Consider the following 21,727-nt stretch of genomic DNA (forward strand, 5'->3'; position numbering starts at 1 on the left):
CTGAAGGAAAGTGGTGCTCTACTCTTGTTTGCTTATAGATGGTTATTTCCCCAAACACACTGCACCTGAAAGAGCAAGGGACAGGCTCTGTTCATCATTCCAGCATCAGCTAGCCAGCCCTTAGCTCAAAGACAAGTTTTCTACTCCAGATCTCGAAAGCCCCGCTATCAAACTCAGTGCTCTTCTCTTTTCCCAGACATATAGAGCCATGATATAAGGATTTTGTAGCAAACATGCTCCCCTCCTCTTCTGCTGACGCAGAGGCCCGCCACTGCTCTCAATCAGCAAAATATGTCTGCTTTTAGGCCAAGAGAACTGTCTGTTGGGAACTGGGAAAAGCAAGAGTGAAATAGGACAGAGTATGAGCACAGCTGAAGCTGGCTCACGTGTCAATCCACCTCATCCCTTCCAGGAGACAAAGTATGGTCTTAGAGGAACGGCCCAGGAAGTTCTTCTGCTCACCCATGCCTTTGCCTAGGACAGGAGGACATACATGTCTACATGGGAAGGCAAAGGCCACAATCAGTTGAGCTCAGGAGTTTCAGAAAGCAGCTAAACTGTTTGTTTCCACCAGCTTTTAAATTAAGAGTCATGGTTCTGCTTAAGACCAGCACAAAGGTGTGAAGTCACCCCTATTAGGAAGAAGATGCTCAGCAAAGATGACTCAACTGCAGCAGAGAAACAGATCATGCAAGTACGCTGGGTCCCAAGAGCTGTGCATGCACAACGAGGGAAGGGGTGATGTTCCCAATCCTGTTGACACAGGCAAAGCAAAACCACCATGAGAAAGGAAAACAGCCGTTCCTCTGCTGGACCTCTACTCTACACCTTATCAGCACCTTCCACATCCTTCTGCTCCCCGCTGCTGCTACGGGTAATCATCAAGGCCTCCTCTGACTACGTGTTGTCATGTTTATGAGACAGAAATCCATACAAATCAGGTTACCTTGCTGCAATCAGCAAGGAAAATTAACTGAGAGTCAAACTGGATGGGGGAGTTGCTTTAGAGAGAAAAATCAGTTGATTTTGAAAGGAGGGACAGTTGTATAACTGATAAGGAGCCAGCGATCAATTCTGCAGCTCCCGTGACCGCCACTTACCGAGAAAGACAGCCGAGTACTAGGGAGTGCAGCCCCACAACTGCAAACCAAGCCAGTGTGCCGTGCGGTGGGAGCGAACAGGGACGGAAGCAGAGCTTAAAACCCAGCTGATACTTTTTCCTAAAGAAGGCAGCTTTGTTATTTCAGTGTGTTCTTCAGCACTAAATGGCCCTGTTGTATTCCACCAGATATCCAACTAATTTGACCGTTTCTGCCTCAGGAAATGCACCTATTATTTTGATCCAGTTTGGCACAAAGCCATCACGACCATAATAGAAAACACCTAGCTGGATCTCCAGTGCTCAGGCAACGGGCACCTCCCCCAGAGGCCTCTTCCCTCCTGTACCAGATAAACCAGAGTTGGAAACAGAGAAGGAAAGACAGAGAAAGACAGGGAGAAAAGCACATTCGGTCCCAAAACCGCAAGCTCCTCACCTGGTTTAATTCTGTTGCAGCCAGGAGCAGTGGAAAGCCATGCTTCACAGCGTGCTGGGTAAGAGGAAAACTATTTCATTGGGATCTCGGGTCAGGTAACATGCAGGGAACCAAATTGCCCAAACAGGTCGGCTGCAACAAGGGTCTCTGGTGTGCAGTTTGAAGCAGGGTCTGCAGCTCAGTCGGGAGAGACTCCCTGCACCGCGGGGCTGCTCAGGCCTTATGATCCCGCTGATCCAGGTGCCGGTGTGACCAACCTTTGGATTGTTGCCGTGAAAAGCCGAAATCAGGACTCAATAGTCGGGATGACTATTAAGCAGGTATTCTTTATTGCAGCGCTGGGGATCGCTCCGCCACAAGTGCTCCGCCGGCTTAGCACAACACATCAGTTCATATACAGAAAAATCATACATATTCATCAGATTTCCTGAAAAGGGCAGTTTTATGGTGATGAGTTCCCGGAATTCATTTACATAGTCCAAGCATGCGCAGTAAAATTAGGGTGAGGGTCTTTCCACCCTCCGGGTGGTCTTCCATAGTCTTCCTCACGTTGTCCGCTAGTTGAACTTTGGGCTTCCTTTGTCCATATATAACCATCGAGTTAGCTCATCAGTCCTTCGGCCTCGGAATGTTACAAGGAGGTCGATTTACACTAGTTCTTTGGTGCTTATCTTTGGCACAAACCTCCTGAGTTCCTGTTATCAGTGATTTAATTAGGAAGCCTAACGAGCTCGCTCAAGGCCTGTTTAGTCCTATCAGGTAAGAAGTTACAGGAAACGTCCTATCATCAACTCTGCTCAGCAGGTAACCAAACTGTCTTTGCAGGGGAAGAGAACAACAGAAAACAAGGATGCAAGCGAAACTAAAAAAATGCAAGTCTGTGTATCACAGTAAGGTCTTAGTCAGGGATTGTCAGAGATTTAACCCTTTCAGGATGAACCTTTGCTGTTATTCCAACTGCATAAAACCCCCACCTCTTCAGTACCTTCGCTACGTACAAAAGACTTTCCTACATGACTGCTTCTGGAGGAACAGCTTCTGTTGCCTATTTACAGATGACTTGCGTATGTCCAGTGTGGTCACATCTGCACTAGATGAACTAGGTGTGCATAGATGCCCACCCCTCATACCAGCCTACACCATAACCAAAGAGCAAACTTGGCGGTAAAGCCTTAAAAAAGCAAACGACAAAAGCCACCCCCAAACTGCACAGTAACCTTTCCCTTCCCAAGGGGCTGCAGGGGGACCTCTCTTGCATGGAGCGGAGAGAAAGGGACAGGACTAAAAAGACCCGTTTCCCAGGAAAGGAATACGTCAAAGGTCTGCTCGAACCTGGCCTTGTTCCAAAGCTATTAGCACCTGACAGTCACTCAGCTCCTCACACTAGTGGTCAAGTACCCATTAAAGCTAGATTGCTGGTGGGCTAAAACTCACGCCTTTGGATTTGTAGCAAGACACCCTGTCCACAGCTGTTGTACCCCAGAGAAAAAGGAATTGAGTGCCTTTATTAGTTTGAATGAATCAATAATTAGCTACAAGCATTACAGAAAATGACAAGCAACCAGAGAGCAATGCAGAACAAGCAGATGGAATAATGATCCTTTAATAGCATCATTATGAGCTGGTACAACACATACTGGACACAGTTAGGTGTCTGAGACAGTCCTCCCAGTGAGCTCTAACACATCAGAAGGCGGCTATCGACTGACAAGTGCACGCATTTAGCATCTCATGAGCTCATCCAATGGTTATTTGACATTACAGCAGAAAGCTGAGCTTAGGGGAAGACTGTCACTTCATTACAGAATAGTTGTCCATGAAAAAGAAAAGGAAATGGCAGCAGGTTCTTTCTTCACGTGCTGGATCTTTGATTCTTGATTCTTCTCATTCTCCAATCTACTTTAAAAAAAGGAAGGGGGGAGAAATGTCACAGCTCAAAATTTGTCTCATACTTCACAGAACTAACCAAACATCCATGGCCTCGGAAAAAATGTATTCAGCTTCACTGAGTTGCTTATTAATGTGTTTAGCGTCAGAATCACACCGTGAGCAATCTGTAAAAAGAAACCTGCATATTTTGCACATGAAGTGTTTTGAAATGTCATGTCAATTGCTAATTAGTGAAAAAAGGAGAAAAAAAAAAAGAACCAGACTGCTAGAAAAATTAACAACAGTGAAATAAGTAACACGGGACACAAACCAACACATATTGTAAAGTCTCAAAAGCAGGCATGGTTGAGGCTATAAGCTGGTGTATGGTCTTCTGAGAAATGTATCTGAATTGAGAGCAACAATATGCACAAGAAATTTGAGAGATGTTTTTCGAAGAGAACATGTGACTGCTTCTACAGCAGTCTGTAGCCTACACTGTGTCTTCAGCAAGTTTGTCACCATGGCAACCTGAAATTTTTCTGTAAGACAATTTTGTTAGTAGAATTTTAGGGATAGATTTGTGCCAGAAAAGAGTGTCCACACATGTGGTAGTGACAGATATAGCGGCCCTCTGAGAACAGCTTGTCCAGGAGCGCCTGGGTCCTGCCCAGCCCTGGAGATGGGGGATGCAGGCCAAAGGATGAGGACCAGCCGCTACGCTCATCACTGGGGACCAACTGACAAGAGAAGAAACAGGAACAAGTGGCAACATGGGAAATTCCAGCTCAGTTTAAGGAAAAATCTTCCCCAAGAGTGCTCCAACACTGCACCTGGAGCCCAGAGAGGATGAGGGATCTATATCCTGGGACATTCAAACCTCAGCTACACAGCCTCATGAAACTGGCCCTGCTTTGAGCAGGGCTTGGGCTTCCAGAGGTCCCTCCCGACCTGCATAATTCTTTGACAAGCTCATTTCTAGTGCTTGCAAAGTGCAACATGGAGCAGTAGGCTGGAAGACAGCTGAGAGCCCTTTCTGTTCCTCCACTGAAGTCCTGTTCCTCACTGAAGTCTCCAGCAATTAAATTAAGGGGCTCGCAATCAGGCCTTAAAGACATAGCGAAGTCTAAGGAATCATCGAAGCTCTGCATCCTCCAGAAGCAGGAACAATTTCCTCAGTGCGGCAGTGGGTCTAATCCTTCAAAACAGATCCAGAAGAGGTGTGCAAAGGGCAAGGCAAAAATCGCTGCCATTTAGAATAGCAACAAGACATGGTCACAGCGATTCTCCTCTCTGCTGTAACACCTGGGCTTCATCCCCGCACCCTGATCTGACCCGAGCATCAGGAAAGGTCCTGCCTGGGTCTGTTCCAATTTCAGTCCTTCGCCTCTGAACAGATGAAAGCATGCTGTCTTCTCTGCTACAGCACATCACAGATGCCAGGTGACACCAAGGACTTAGCTATCACAGATGGGTTCCAAAGCAGGAGGAATATAACGGTAGCCTGTCATTTCCTCCACGTTGCCTAAGCGATAAATTGCTCTAGCTCTCACTCTCAACGCTGATCCGAGATGGAGCTCATGCACTATGCAACAGATCCCATTCTGCAGGGATTTTCCTTCCCTCTGATGCTTCAATTTTTCCCCAGAAAGCAATAAGCTGCTTTCTGAGAACTGTAGAAAGTGGGGTGGGTGAATGGAGAGGAAAAAACAAAGACAGAATATAGGAAGCCATGAGAATACAAAATTGGAACTAAAATCAAGCAGCTTCTTAATGAGGACACTGGGGATAAAAGCTCTTCTTTCCATGCCCCAGGAGAGCTATGCACCCTACTCCGTTATTCTTTTTCTAGAAGACAGACGAACAAGCATCCATTTCACTCTGAAGGCTGGATCCTGGATTTCTTGGGTATGAGCAGAAGAGGCCCAATGTTGCCAGTTATTCTTCCATTGAAAAAAACCCCTAATATTCAAGGATGCCAGTCTATTCACTTCTACTCCTGCAAGGCTGCTAATCAGCTTGTAACAACTGCCATCACCACATTCCCGCCAGCAGTGAGCTATGCCAGGTGAGAACTCAGCCAGAGAGTCATTTTAAGAAAATGTAGAAAACTCAAAGAGGAAATCACAGCCCCTTGACTTGATGCAGAAGGAATCTGATTGTCTGTTAAAAAAACACTTTCCTTGTGTGATTAATGACAGTAAGAGAAAATCAGTATTCACAATCTACATGTACATGGCAAGCAAAGGCAGGAGCTTTCTTCTTAATTTTCCTGTTCAAGGAAATGAAGCACTGCTGGTGAGACTCCAGACATAAGTCATAGGTCGGACTCCTCCCTGCACAAAGACAACTGCCTTAGGCAGTTGATTTTGGAAGACCGGAGCATTGGGGCCCTTTTCTTTTGCTTTCTGGGGTTCAAGGTGTTAGGTGGACTTGAGCCATTTTTTAGGCTCCTCTTTGCGATTCAGAGCCACAAACACCATAAAGCAGATTCCATCTCAATGGAACCCATAATTCTACATACCTCTGCACATTCAAAAAGCTTTTCATATTGTGTGTGTGCTAAACAGCATCCTTTCAGAGCAAGAGTCCCTCCACCCCAAAAATTTCAGCAGGGGATTGACTGCATCACTAACGTGTCCTTTGCTGACACTGTGGCAACTGAGACAGCTCCAACAAGCTCTGCACATACCGGGCAAGCCAAGCTAACTAATGACCTTAACGCTTGTTGCAGGCTAAGGTTGTTAACCGGTGATCGCTGTTGTAGAGCAGCTGGCTCTCCTGCTGTCACTTGCTCATGTGCCTGAGCTATTCGTTGGAAAGTCTGGTCCACGGCATGACATGTGAATTTTACAATCTCCCCAGTTTCGGAGATGCACTAGGAAATAAATCCAGAAAATCTGATTAGGACTTGTCACTGGAGTAAGCTCATTAATCATTGATGTGGTTCTTTCATATGCAGTTTGCTAACTCCTGCAGGCATCAGCAGACTGGTGGGTCTGAAGACTGCAGACTTGAAAAAGTTCTTCTTTATATAACAATTGCACTGATTTTCTCCTCTTGAATATTTAGCACATTCTAATAAATAAAAAGAGCCAGAAAGCACCAGTGAGATCATTTAGCCTTAGGTTCTTGCATTGACTCAGGCACAGGATTCTCCTGAAATAATTCCTGTAGCCAAAAAGATAAGAAGATCCAGTTCAGAAAATGTAAAATCCAGCAAGAAAAACTCTTTCAGCCGCTTGCCTTAGTAATTTTTGGAGTAGTCAGTTACCCATACTGTTGCGTAAAAAAAAAGAATCACATTTCATTTCTCACCTGAACTTGTCTAGCTTTGCCTGTCAACAACAGGCTCTTTGAGTAAGAGATGAAAGTCTTCTGTTATTAAATTGCTGTTTCCTCAGCCTCCCCCAAAATATTCTCAGCTGAGCTAAGCTAGCTGAGCTACTGCCATCTCAAAACACAACACATATTTCCCATGCCCCACCAAACACTGCCATCACACTATGGCCTGTAATAATGCCAGCCATGATCACACAGGTGCCAAAACACAAGAAAAAAAGCCATTAATAACTTTCCTTGGCCTCAAACACATGAAATAATTCGGATACATGTGGCTCCAAATTAAACCCACAGATGAAACCCTCTAATTCTGGATACAAGTGAAACCGAGAGGTAAGACTTCTCTCCAGACTTTACAGCTAATAATAAGTCAAATCAATAAAAACAAGAGAAACAAGGAGTTTTGAGCGATTTCGAAAATCTCCCTTAATCTCCTGATGTATCTGCCTCCGAGATGTCCAAAACCTCGGACACTGGTATGAAACACAGCTCCACAACTGACACTTGCAACCTATCTTCAAGAGCAAGCAGAAAGTATTAAAAAACTTGAACTGCACAGATTTTCACGAACCATAAATTTCTCCCCATTTGTTTCATATTCTCTTTCAAGAAGACTTTACAGCTTGCTTCTGGTTTAGAGATTTGTTAGACATTAGGTCCAGGAACACCAAACATTTGCGATTACAGCTTAATGGGGATAGCTCCTCTTGAGAGCCAAATAATTTATTTAAAATACCTGGCATTTTCCAAATGCAAAGAAAAGGATGTCTGCCCGTTTTGAGCACATAGACCTCCTTCCCCACAACTTTTCTGGAAGATCGGTTGAAGAAAGTTCAACCCAAATTCACCCAGCCAGACTGAGACAGTTTGGTTCTCAGCAGCCCACAACGGTCAGGCATTTACAAAGTTTGTCCCTCTCTTCTCTGGAACAGGTGGTCAACCTTATGCTACTCTGCAGTAAGCCTCAGTCTTTCCACACCATCTCCTTGGGTTAAAGCTACCCAGAAGGACATAGAGTGCACACCAGAATGCCACTGCAACATGACCAAGGAGGTTCAAAGACATTTAGAAAAGTTAGAGATTCCTATAGGAGGAAAGGCAGTGATTAAAACAGCGTATCACCTTTACTGGCTCATGGATAAACTAAAACAGCATATGGATTTAATGAAATCATTTTTACAAAGGCAGACCTGACCTAGCAGAATGACTGGTTTTTCCTTTCATATCTAGTTTCTAGGAGAGTAGGGGGTATGTCTCCTTCAGCACATATAGGTTTACCACGGATATGCTCATGAGTAACATGTGTTAGTTTGTGGTGAGTCATCGGTGCTAAATTACATCTAAAACTGTCTTGTTTCCAATGCAGCAGGCCTGAATTGAGCTCCACACACATGGAGCATTCAGTTCTGGCACTCTCTACAGGGACAGAGACCTGCTAATGATATGTACCCAAGCGAGTGTGTGAAACCTTTTTAATCACAAAGACATAGCGTTAAGTAATTTCCTCTTCCTTTCCCAACTACTTTAAAACTGTTTAGCATGCCAAAGAATGATCTCCATTCTGTCTTGCTAAAAGTCTTTCAGAAACACTTCCCTTTAGATTAATTCCTAAGATGGCAGGTAAAATACCAGCAGCAATTAGAGGTGCTCCACATGGAGCCTCAGAAGTAGGTCAGCAAAGGCGGTTTGTGTAGGATAGGCCTTGCCAGCTCCAATGAATCATGAGTGCCTTTCTTTATCATTCCCATTAACTGGGCTCCAAACATCTCCTTCACAGCTTCTCTGCAACAAACACTTGCCCTGGGTAAACTGCATCTTGGTTCTCCCAGATACCTTACTACCACATTCATTTTTTGTTTGCTGACCTGTGCAGCCCCGGGGCCCTATTGCATTAGATTCGGCACAAAGACAAGGCCATTCCTCCAAGAGTTTGCAGTATGAACAGATACACAACAAGTCACGGGTGTGAGGAGAGCACCAGCACAAAAATGGCAGGTGATTTGATGAAAGACCGGGGCAGAATGGGGCACCCAACAACTCATCCGTGTCTTTGCCAACACACAGCCAGGGCACGTTCCAGATCCCGCAGCCAAGTGATACACCCCTGCTAAGGGCAACTAGTCTGGGTAAGGTCTAAAGTATCCATGAAACATTAGACAGACATTTGTCTCTGCCAGCCAAGAGAGATGGAGGCAAAAAGGCAGAACTGTAGCTCAAGGCTTGAGCCCTACGCTAAACTCAGGCCAGCAGATCGGTTTTCTTGCACACTGTTCACGCTACCTGCACACCAGGACACTGGTGTTTGCATGAGCATGTGGGACGGACTACTTGACAGTGAGTGAAAGCCGTGAGCTCTGTAGTTGGATGTCTTCCTAGGAGTGAAGCAACAAGAGGAAAATAAAAAACGTCTTCTGCTGCCTTGACAACTGGTCAGACCCTTGCTCAGTCAGACCTCCCGTGGGCACCAGAGGTTGCCACCCCATCAACATTTGTCAATGGTGCTGATAGTGCTGTTTGTACTCTGCGTCACTGAATTTCCCCATAAGCAAGTCCTACAAATGCCCAGAGTACAATGGCTTTTAACATGCTCGCAGCCAAGAAGCACGTTCCCAAAGAGGTCCTTTATCCTGAGCAGTCACTTTCCCACCCTGCCGCAAACCTCCAGACAGGTGCATAAAAGCTACACTTTGAAGTGTACTCACCCAAACCATATTATTCAGTCTTGTCAGAGCTGAAATAGCTGGGTTTATGCCAGTCTCCACGGCTGCCGCCTCTTCCCCTTGAAGGGAAGGCTTCAGGAGCAAATACATCTTTTAAAAAAAGGACATGGAGACATACATGAGCGTTATATGCTTTCAGACAGGTGTTCGTTCAGCATGCTGCACAACACCAAGACAACCCCAAGGATGCACACAGGTACTGGTTATGAGACCACAAATCTGGCAATCCAGAAGATGCTTACACAGAGTATACAAACCTCAGCATTGCCCAACTTTGAAGCCTAATGCCCTCACCGCTTCCTCAATGAGACATCCCTCTGCACAGGAAAAAACAGCTGCGCGTGACCCGAGCAAACTGCTGGTCTTCCATATTTTCTTCTCCCTCAGACAGATGACCTTCAGATGGTCCAAACAAACGATCCAAAAGGCAAACCAACATGTTCCAGGACAGTCCAGCATGGCAGAAATGGCTTACCTTCTCTGCGACTGCTGCCTCGCCTGTTGGGGTTCATTATCGGCATATGCATCATCTGTAAATTAAAGACATTTCTTTAAAAAGCTCATCTGTCAAGAAGTCAGCCTCTCCGTCGTTTCCTCAGGTACTAAGTGATCCCTGAAGTAATTCCACACTTCATTATTAATTTCTCTGAAAACAAGATTACTGCTGATACTATTGCAAAGCGGTGATGCGGCTAAGGAAGTCTGCAGTTGCAGGCAGGCTCTCAGGTCAACATCTTTCGTACTTAATACCTTACCTGACCTTCCTGTAGCGCAGATAAAGCCAGGAAAGCAGAGCCTGGAAAGCAGAGTTAGTCTGTTGCAGCTACACAGGGCACCTCTTTGACTCCTTTCTCCCAAATTACTCTTTTAAAAAAGTTGTCTATACTCTTCTTTTGTTGGTCTCTATCCCAGTAATATGATGCCAGCCTTGGCCAATCACAATTCCTTCTCCTATCCAAACGCCACCAGCACTACGGGAGCTACACCAACACCATCCACAGTGAACCAGGCTGAGATCCCTCTTGAACTGAGTTACAGCTCTAGAGCAAGAGCTGGCTGCACTTGCTGCAGCCCTCTGCAGAAAGAAATAATTTCCTTTTCATGTGCAATAATTCCCTTTGGCATTTATTCCTTATTAACATTGCAGGAAATATATTCCCCAGCAGGAATATTGGCAGCAGAACTGAATTTTAAGTGATGGTTAAAGAAGACTTGCAGGAAAATGTCTGCTTGTAAAAGCAAGTGTTTATACGGATTGCCCTATTAAACAAGAGTTATGCTTAACCTACAGAGGACAGACTGAACATCCAAGACTACCTTACATATTTCAGTACTTCACATGCAGTCTTTCTGCTCTGCAAATCAGGACTTCCTGTGGTGCATTCACTAGTGAGCTCTGAATAGACATTCTGAACAAAAAAAAATAAATTACAAGCTAATTTGGCAATTCAAACCAAGAGAAGGTGACACAGAATCCTATTTGCTTCAAGTTATTCCTTTAGTCACTTGCACTTTCCAAAAATAAAAGCTGCCCATATCCTCTGGCACCTTGCTTATGAAACTGTCTTTGTTCGCTGCATATAATCCTCAAGCACAACACCAGCTGCAGATCTGTGCTGTAAGTGCAGGCACGCAGTTTCAAGTGTCAGTTCATGGAAAAAGTGGACTCTGGCATGATTTGAAAAGAGCTAGCGGGAATTCACAGGTGGGGTTGGCATTTAATCACACCTTAAAAACCAAATAAGAGCTCAAAAAGGGAACACAAATCTCAGTAGAGCAAATGTTCTTCGGCTATGCTGTGATTACATGCTCAGCTGAGAGCTGGGTTCGGTAACAGAGCCAGAGTCATCGGTATTTGTTTCTAAGATGTGCCAATCACTGTTCTCCAGGCACATACTCTATATGTCAATGAAGAAAGAGTGCCGGAGTTGGTGGATGTGCCAGACTGCCGCAGAGATTCACACTCTCCCCAGGCATCCATCAAGCAAGGTCAAACCTCTCAGCTGATGGAAAGTGAAGCATTCCAGGAGACAGCTGGATTTCAAAACACATTCAGTTTTCTGATCAAAACCTCCAACTGCAACAGCAGTTGCAGTTCACACATATACACCTGACTTATCCTTAAAAGAGGATGAGCATAATTTTTGCTCCCCCAGGCAGCAGAAATCGGTGTTCCCCTTTCTTACCTCCTCGCTGCTCATCGATTCGGAGCTGGATGTGCCACGATGGCACTGCACGATAATGTTCGAGATCAGTTCTCCAGAGACTTCCACAACACTTCTGCAGAAAGTGGTTGGCTGTAACAGATCAAAATAGAGCAAATCTTGTAGAGCAAAGCTACAGTACAAACCTTCTCATGGGAGTTTCATTGGGGATGGGAACCTGTGCAGGGATTTTAAAAACAAATTCCAAAAGGAAGAACTTCAAGCAAGATTATACACTTAACAAATTATTGGAGCAGACTGCGGCCAGACAAATATATTCTGGCAGCACATGACTACACACAAGTTATTGCTCCACAATTGCACGTTAGCTCTAGGAAGCCTTGAGCCTGCTCGAGGCAGAAGAAAATCTCCAAATCCTTTTCATAGCTCTGGCATCACCAAGCACAAACAGAAGAGCTGTGCAGGGCTATGCTGATGGCAGCTCCAGCTCTAGAAGTTAAACTACCTTTAAAGAAGTTGTCCTTACGTTTTGACAGAAACTCCAGCAAAACCTGCACCCAAGTTTGGAAAACAAAGATCCTCACACCATCTTTCATACCGTATTGCCCCAAGAAGAAAAGAAGAGGGATGGTGTCTGTTTAGGATACAGTGATAACTTCGCAGCAGCAAACCCTTGCATCTTTAAAGAAAATTTAGCAACAACCATCAATTCCATGCTGTCCCATCTACACGCACGCACGAGCTGCTTAGCTCAAGAGTAGCGATACTCGAAGAGATGTTTAACCCCCTCCTCATGGGGTAAGCAACCTCCTGAGGTAGCAGCGTGACTCATAAGCTATGAGGAAAGCCTTTGCACCATCTGTTCGGTGCCTTCCCAGAATCCCTGCTCTTCCCTAAAGACTGTTCCCAGGAAGGACAGATAAGTTTGGCAGCAATTCACAGAGGAAAAAGACGCAAGAAGAGCTCAGCTTGGAGCAGCACAAAGAACCAGAGATAATCTCTGTGGAAGCCTGACACTTCTGTGGAAGTCTGTGGAAGTACGGCATCATTGCACGCAGGGACTCAAGAGCTACTCCACGTGCTTTGTAAGATTTGTGCAAGCAGTTAGGACACAACCACTCAGAAGCTTGTAATGGGAGCCATGTTTTGTCAAAAATAACTGTGCACAGAGAAGTCCAGATTCAAAGACGATGTATTTACACCAAAGCTGTTCACCTAAGAATCAGAGTGCAGCAAGAGCTACATCAAGAGCCTGATCCGTGTTTATTTCAGGCTGAAAAGAGAGTTGAAAATCTGAAAGATCAGCACTGTCAGCACAGAGTGGGAATCTGCACTACATAGGAAGATAAGCCTTTATCTGGTGCCTAGATGCATGATAGACAAAAGCGGGTCAAACCTCAGTTTTTTCCACAGTCTTATCTTAGAAAAGAAGCCACGCCTTCCTTCAGGATTTGGCCCCAAAGCACACAGACATTTTCACTACGTGCTGCTCCAAGACACGCATCCTCTCTTTTCGGCTCAGAGCAGTTCCTGTGTTGCCCACGGACCAGGCAGGAGAGCTTCCCAGCAGCGACCCTTCCCATATAACACCCACTCCATGCTGGAGGTTGTATTTGTTTGGGGTTGGTGGTGTTGTCAGAAAGCCAGTCATTCTTCATTCTTCAGCACCGGTAGACTTTCTACATGTCCTGAGAACATCACGCACGGAGTGGGGGGTCACATTCACACCAGACGCACTTACCACGAAAGGCCCTATTTTGAAGTCACATGTGAAGGGGTCTCTCCCTGAAGCCTTCGTGCACACAGTTTCACGAATGCTGAACTGCAGCTCTAGGCTATAAGCGTCGCTGTTCCACATGTCAACCTGGTAAAAGGAAGGTCAACACAACATCTAATTAGTGCCTGTCGTTCTTCTATGCCCACTACACGGCAACCTTGCTTCTTTGTCAAGCAGAAGCAAGACATGAGGGCATTGCGGCTCAGTGCCCAGTTTACAGCACATTACTGTGTGTGAGAAAGGGTGTTTTATTGTGCTCAGGAGTTACTCTCTTAGGCAGATTTGGCAACAGCAACACAGAACAGCTTTCCACGGTGGGTTTCACTTGAAACCCCACAGCCCATTGCGGGATCCCCCTACTCCTCCGAGTCAGCTAGGGGGGACTATAGCTGTCAAAGGTAGAAAAGCATAGCATTACTCCGGCATGCTACCCCCTCTTCTGTGGGAACCAGGGTGCTAACAGCTCTGCTTTGGATATCTAGACTGCTGGGAAGTCTACTGCAAATACACGACTTGGAAAGTAAATCACACGACTGCAAGCAGTTGAAGTAATGCGGTTTATAGAGTCGCTCCTTGTCAGCTCAGGTGCCTCAGTGGGCAGCGTGCATTGTCACACTGCAAGCTTTAGAGAGTTTGGTTCCTTTTGTTGACACATTAGGATTTTCTTTTCTCCTTCTCACAGTCTAATCAATGTTTTAGCTCAAGATGGGAGACTCAGAAAAACCCCAAACCCCAAAATAAAACCCCAACGAGCAACAAATCCCCACTGCTTTCACGGACTTTGTTTTCCAAACTAGATCAATCTAAAAGTCATCTTGTCATTCATTCTTGCAGAAGACTTGATACATGTCATCTATAGAAACAGAATGGTTCTGAGGAAGTTCAGGAACATGGACATGCTAACTTTAAATTAGGAAGCTTTAACTCCTTAACTCTGGGTATCTAATATAATTCTTAGCAACACAAATTAAAACAGATAAGGGTTTCCTGCCTGCATTTAGACACTAGTAGATTTAAACCAGAATTGGCATGTAGAGACAGATGATGTAAACACAGATTGGAGAAAGAGTCCTAAATGTGTTTGTGGTGGCATTTAATTAGCAGTGCAGACATTCAGCTGAGACCTTCAGATGAACCAGGTTATTTTATGCCCAAAGCAAAGCAGTTAGCTGGAGGCATTTAAAAACAGCAGTTTTGAACAAAATCTTACAGGACATCCCTCAAAGATTTCTGTTCTAGGGGTGCAAAATTTGAACTCCTAAAGTATTTTTAATTACAAAGCAACATACAAAGAATATTTAGGTTCCTAAAGCCACAGCTTCAGATAACGCCCCAAACCCACCCTCTTCCAAGCAAAATCAGAAAACTCCAACTGAATCTGGGATTCTGGGATTGGGTAAAAAAGAGTTTTCCACCACAGCAAAGCATATTTCAGGTAAAGGATCTCCATTGTCTGCACACTTACTCTTCTGACATGGCTCCTGACAACACCATACAGGTTTGTCCCCCAAGACTGAGAATTGATCCTTGCAATGGAAGCATTGAGAGCCTCTTCTGTGACAGGGAGTTCGTAGTCGTACACTGGAAACCCTGAGATGGAGGCACAGTTCCATTAGAAGTTCAGTGTGGTCCTGTACTTTTCCTCCCTAAACCACTGTAAGAAAGAGGACGTGGTTCCATTCTGGCAACTTACCTGAACACGAGAAAATGCTCAGTGTGAGGACAAAAATTAAGATCATCATAGCGTGACTTTCAAAATCCTCTGGTCTTTTCCTTTTCTAAGCAAGGGTTTCCAGTGCATATTCCTCTGTCTTTATATAAATGCAGCCTTGATCCTACACCTGACCTTCCTGTGTCCAAGCTCTGCTACAAACATTGCACTTTAAACAGAATTGATCCGAGAGTAAATATTTGCTGTCAGCTTTTCTTCATTTAGCAGTTCTCTGATAAGAGACGGGCTGCAGTGCCTTTTTCCCAGCACTAAAAGGAAGCACTGAATCCGTGATATCTCCATAGCCAAAGGCAAAACCTAGTTATTTTGTTCACTGTTAGCCATTAGTTACCCATTCAAAGCTGGTGAGTCAACTCTTTCCTTAGCACTGGACCCAGCACCTTTGTGTCTTGGCAGCAACTGGTGGCACTTACAAGCTGGCGTTCCCCGAGGAGGGGACGATTCCCCAGCACGGAATGGGAATCCACCCACGTGGACCACCCTGCAGGCCAAAGCATCCACCAGAAGCCTCCCAGGCACACGGCAGACCCTTGGGACACCCCAGGTCTGTGTAAGCTCCCGGGACCTCTGCTATTTGGTACGTGCCAGAAGAACTCCCACATTGCTTTGAGTCTTGCCAAGCCTGAGCCCAGCTAACCGAACAAGCGAGTGGCTGTGGACATTTGGTTTCCCCTGTCAGATCCCCCTGATGCTTCCCCTGTCAGACCCCCCAGGCTTCAGTTTCAGCACAGAAATTAATGGGATTTTTGGAAAATTATGGCCTGACTACAGTACTGAAAACATCATAAGGAATTAGAGGGATGAGCTCGGACACGACACCTCGGCTCTTAGCTAAATGGAGCCAGACTGCAACAGGACAAGGTGTTCACTATACCCTCTCCAACACACAGCACTCGGCACTCGCTGGAAACTTGGTTTCCAGATACCGGCAACGTATCTTATCACTCTACCACAACTACCCCATAACAGAGCCACTGAAACACTTCTAGCAAGATTCAGAGATGCACCTGGGTTTTAAGTGCTTAAAGGCTGTCCATGGGAGTTGGGAGGGAAACTGCTGTCTTCAAACAAGTTCATCCATTGCTGACTGTTCACAAAGCTCTTCATTTTGAAGATCCCATGTGCGAAATTCCTTCATTAACCTTCAAATCGCAGTTCCACTTGAATTATGCGGCACAGGGTCATTTTAAGAACTTCCTAAATGACAAGCACTCAAGGAAAGACATGGAGTGTGCAAAGTACCAGGGCTCAGATTTAATAAGGAAGAGGATGAAGTTGCTTCTGGTTGTTAGGTTGTCAGATTGCAGGATGGGAGCCAATCACAAGGTTGCACACTGGGGGATCTGACTTCCCGGGTGACAGATGGAGTCAGGTAAGTATCACTCACACCGCAAGTCATCGAAGGCAAAGAGCCATAAAGGCAATGCGCTTCTAAGACACAACAGAAACAACTGCCCAGGTGTGGGCCTTGATGGTCACTGGATTCATTCCCCGTTGTTGCTGCGAGATCCTAGAAAAGGAAGCTGTTGAGCCATGGTACACCCCAGGAAAGCGTCTGTGTGCCAGCTGGTAGAGCTGCACATGAACATAGAGAGGGTGCTAGGAACAAGCCATGCCCGAGGGGGACAAGCAGACACAGTGCCAAACAGGAACCTCGCCAGGGCCACATCACTGGCTAGTGCCACACCACGTGTGTGCCATCCCACCCAAGCACTGCTTTGAGAGACGTGGATGTGGGTGCGTATTCCAAAAAGGGGTGGGCATTTTTTACCAGCCAACTTGGATTTCAGCATTGGGAACATGATCAAAAACGCCGATTGAAACTTTGCCCAGTCAAAAGCCAGAGCCTCTTCTGTACATCCATTCTCCTTGTTCACTGCAGCTGAAGACACTCTCTCCCAGCTCTTGGACACACTCATCTGTAGTAGGGTCTGCCCTTCCTGCTTCCCAGTTCTCCTTAACTGCTGTCTGTGCCACAGGGAGGCCAGCAATATTCTTCTGAGGCTACAGCCACGCCAGAGCACCACAATGCGGAGGACTTAAACTGAGCTGGAGATTCTCAAGAACAGAGTCTGTTGCGCTATGCCCGACTTTTCTCAACCAGAGCCAAGACCACGCTCCCTCAGATCAAGGAGGAAACCTTCCAATACGCTGTTTGATCTGCTTCTGCGGTGGTTTCTCTGCAATCAGTCCTGCTGCTGCTGCGGTAATGAAACACAAGAACGAGATAGCTCAAACCACTTGAATGGAAAGAACTTGGCATTCGGAGCCTCCAAGGTCCTTATTGTTTTCCAGCACGCTTCACCACCAACTTGCTGTGGTAGTTTGGATAACATTTAGCTTCCAACTTCATCCCTAGAAAAAGAACCATCTGCCTCTTGCATGTGGGGACCGGTTAATATTCCACCACAACCTGAATGTGTAAAATCGCTTCCTAACTGCCGAGCCACAGCATTGTAGCCAGTCCAGTAGTAATTTTAACTACTAAACAGGGTTTAAAGATTTTCCTCTTAGAGTAGCTACTAGGAAATGCTGCCAGGAGGATTGTAGTAATGCTGAGTGGGGCTTGAAAATAAAATTGTTTAATGAAATGAAAGTTTCTCTGCAGAGCTCTGGCTTTGCTTTGCGGCATCCAGAGAACAGAGATGTTTGCTATTCCACCTCTCAGAATCCTGGCTCATTAAGTCTGTAATGAACTTGGTAAATATTTCTCCTATCTCTCCACAGATACATTATACACTCCAATAGATTCATGTTACAGCAAAATTGGTTTCATTCACTGTCCATGTCAGAGGCAAATTTGGGTTGAGGGTGCTCAACCCAAACAGAGACAGGACCTGGGGAAGAGGTAGAAACTGGGGGTGGGCAGGATGGGAACAGGGAGAAGGGAAAGTCTGGGAAGAAAACAGGCTCGGGCACATGCTGGTGGGAGGAAAGGCAAGTCTGAGCAGGGCACAGCATTGTCCCCACTCATAGCTTCTCCACAGGTACCACCTGCCTAGTGCTAACGGGCCAGGCACAGCCAACAGGAGAAGGATGGGGTATTTTCCTTTGGGGCAGGGGTTTGTAAAGAAGCATTCTTGGGAAACCTCTGCTTTCAGTAGATTTAAGCAGTAAAACCAATTCTACATTTTCAGACTCAAAGTGCCCCAAGTTCTGGGTTTCTGAGGAGGTCTGAGGTTTTCGCTTTGGACTGGACACTGTAACTGAAGCTTCAGGTTAGGAAACGCCACTAAACTTGTGAAGAGTGACTGGAATTCAATGTGAAATTCAACACTTTGCAGAAGGCCTCCAAGGTCAAATTCCTGAACCCAAGAGACTCTTCATTTACTGGCACACTCAGAACAGAAAGTTGTTGTTTCACCTATGCTAAGGAAACAACAGGCATGGCCACACAGAGCAAGGACAACGTCCTCTTGAAAGAGCAAAGCATCCTTCCCTTCCTCTAGAGACCAGCTCTTGGCATCTGCCAACAAGGACCCTGCCATGAATTACTAGGTACTACAAGCTGTTTTGGTGAATGGTGCCACGGCACAAGAAGTTATGAAAGGTGAAGCCTTTGCCTCAGACTGAAAACAGGGCAGAACAAAATGGAGAGGGTGCAAAAAATAAGTCAATAAATGTTTCTGACATGTTGCCTGCTGCCTTCCACATCCCGGGGAAGTATACAGGCTCTCATGGGAAGACGACCCAGACACCACACAGCACTGGGGAGAAGCCACAAATTTCGTCTGCAGCTTTATGAAGGCTTCTGGCTGCAGCAGCAGCAACGGAGCTCACAATGTCTCTGATCAGGGTAACTTTTTTTTCCCGCCCAATTAACCAGACTGAAGAAGTTTGAGAAGACTTTTAGAGAGAGCTTGCAGAGCAGACGGAAAAAGCATAGGGGCACATATATATACATGTTTTTAGAAAGGACAAATGTTATAGTTAAACCCCCCAAAATACAAAACTTCTTGAAACTTGAGAGAGGGCAAGATGGAGAAAGACTCTTCACAATTTAAGGAGTAAACTTTGACTCTTCTACCAGCAAATTCGAGATGCCAAGCACCTTGGGGCAGACGAAGGGGGGTTGTATCCAGTTTAATCTACACAGCAAACAGATATGCACCATTTAAGAAAAGAGGAAATTAAAGAGCTTCTGTTAGATGACTGTTTTCAGACCTCTTTCACTCCCAGCAATCAAGTCAGCTCTGTTCACAGACAACTGGGAGAACAATAATTTCTCTTTGCAAGTGAAATTTTGGTAATTACAAGATGCATTTTGATTTAAAATGTAAATCGTCCAGCATCATCACGTGCCTGTATGCTGAAAACAGTCTAAACAGCATCCCAGGCACTGAGGAGCTATTCCTGATCCCTTGTTTCCCATCCATTCAGATGACAAATGAAAATTAATGATGTCCCTTCAGAGAAAAGAAAACCCAACTAAATTCAAAGCAGCATGTTCTTTTTTTTTTTTTTTTCCCCCTAGGTCTCACAGCATGGCATTGGCAAAACCAAAAGGCTCCCTAAAAGTTCTTCTCCATGAGTAACTTCATCACACATGCAGAAGACTGTTGTATTGACAGCTGATAGAGGTAGGAGAAAGGCTTCTAGGTTTTGCTCAGACTAACAGAGTCTTTGAGACCTGATCCATAGTTCAGAGACACCAACAGAGACTCAGCTTTGATTTCCTTCAGATCTTGTCTGCATGTCCCTTGAGAAACTAGCATTTGATCGTACAGCCAGTGCAGACACTGCCCGCGGGCTGCTGAACGTTCTCCAGCCCTTGACCACCTGGGATGGAGAATAAGTCTTTCTCTAATTCTCTATTTCTCTCAATTTCTCTCATTGCTCTCACGCTCTCCTAAGATGGTACCCTCTGCCATGCTGGCTGCATTTCTCAACCCCACATACAGCTTTCCATTGTAAAGCACTTGAAGATTTGGGGGTCAAAAAGAGAGTAAAGTGAAGACAAGTGAATATAGTGATACCTCAGCTTCCCACACCTACAGTATTAAGGATGAAACCAGATGCTTTTCATTAAGTCTGGAGTTTATACCATGGAAGTTTCATACTCTGCAAGGTTTGCTGATGCTCCGGGAGAACTCACTGAGTTGTTCTATGTCAAGACTGAAAACCATTGGAACTGATGTCTCAACAGTAATTTTATAAAGACTAAAGGAAACCTTTCAGTAAGTGCGTAGAGGTAGTGCCTAACCCCTTCTGCACTGCACTTCGAGGCACCCCGTACATGCTGGTCTAATGAAGGCGACCTAAACCTCCAGAGTTTCTACTGCTGCTGCTGGAAGTGGACTTTGAGAGTGAAGCAACAGAAAGCACACATTACAGCAAACACAACCTCCATAACACACACTGGATGACTGTTCTGAAACATCACAGGCTGCAGCAGAATCTCAGAGGTCTCACTTCATTACTTTGAGCCTTTGAAACTTTAAATATTTATATTCCCTCTGCCTGCCAGGTCAGCAGTAATAGCTCTTACGGGGTCACTGGCACAACTTTGTAGCTGATGCAAGGTAAACATTATCTCCAGACCCAAAGATTGTTACCTGAAAAGCCAAAGAGCTATACCTGTTTTTAATTTTTTTTTAACTTTTGCTGACCGTACTGATAATTTTCAAGGTTTTCTCCCTATCCCTAGGGCACTTTCTCAGGTAGTTCAGCTGTTACATCCTTTTGCATGCTTAGTGAAAGCTACTTGCAACCACCGGTCAAACCAAGCCCTGGTAAGACTTGAAATCCCTGGTGAAACCAGGAAAAACATTCACCTCCAACTTCTGAAGCCATCGACTGCCGAGTACAGCCACCGGTGTCATACCCTGTCCCTTGTGAGCCTCATGCTGCCGTTTATTGAAAGTGGCTTGCACTGCTGAAGTAGGCTCAGCCTTTCTGGTACCCAGTCCCATTACCAGCATTTCCTTTTAATGCTATTTCAACCTCAGCCCTCAGCATCGGTGTAATTCAACACCCAAAGGGTTGTTTCTGGCTGCAAGTCATGAGAAGGTGCATATTCAGAGGAACACGAGTCATGAATTTTTAGTGTGAATTTTAAAAAAAGTTATTTCTTCAAGCTACAATCTTTCTCTCAATAAAAAAAATTAGTATATTTTTGTAATTTCCCAGAGGCATTAAGATCCATAGCCAGAAAAATCAGAAGTCCAAACAAACTTCAAGGATTCTTGAATACTAAAGCTGTCATTTTCATCTCTGTTTTTTAGAGTCTCTGATCAGTTATATGAGGTTCTAGACATTAGATAAAAAGTCACTGGCGGTGAGCTCAAGCTTTAAATCAGCATATATTTTAAATAATTACTTTAGTCATGAGCAGCAATACCAAGAATTAGCCAAACAGGCAATTCCAGGCAGTGTTTTGTCTCATGTCCTGCACAGCAGCAGCCTGGCATTTAGCAAGGGATGCAAAAGTCTCAGGGTAGACATGAAACCACAAAGACTTTCAGATACTGAAAGGGACCAACCTGGTGCCTGAGATTGGACTGTACAGGGGTGAGCTCAATATAATGAGGCAAAGAAAAACCCAAGAAATCACTTCTGGTCCTGGTTCAACAGATAGTGCATAGCCA

General features: G+C 45.2%; 1 protein-coding gene across 1 annotated transcript; it reads right to left on the reverse strand.

The window, feature by feature from the left end:
• Nucleotides 1-3,085: 3,085 nt before the first annotated feature.
• On the reverse strand, nt 3,086-15,150 carry SPP2 (secreted phosphoprotein 2). Its single transcript, XM_075511885.1, has 7 exons — nt 15,102-15,150; nt 14,874-14,998; nt 13,373-13,495; nt 11,653-11,763; nt 9,942-9,996; nt 9,449-9,538; nt 3,086-3,434 (listed from the first exon to the last, which is right to left on the reverse strand). Exons 1-6 carry the CDS (start codon nt 15,148-15,150, stop codon nt 9,459-9,461), a joined length of 543 nt encoding a protein of 180 aa, XP_075368000.1. The 3' UTR covers nt 3,086-3,434; nt 9,449-9,458.
• Between the last annotated feature and the right edge of the window lie 6,577 nt (nt 15,151-21,727).

Source organism: Mycteria americana, chromosome 9, assembly GCF_035582795.1.
Source record: "Mycteria americana isolate JAX WOST 10 ecotype Jacksonville Zoo and Gardens chromosome 9, USCA_MyAme_1.0, whole genome shotgun sequence".
NCBI classification, from domain to species: domain Eukaryota; kingdom Metazoa; phylum Chordata; class Aves; order Ciconiiformes; family Ciconiidae; genus Mycteria; species Mycteria americana.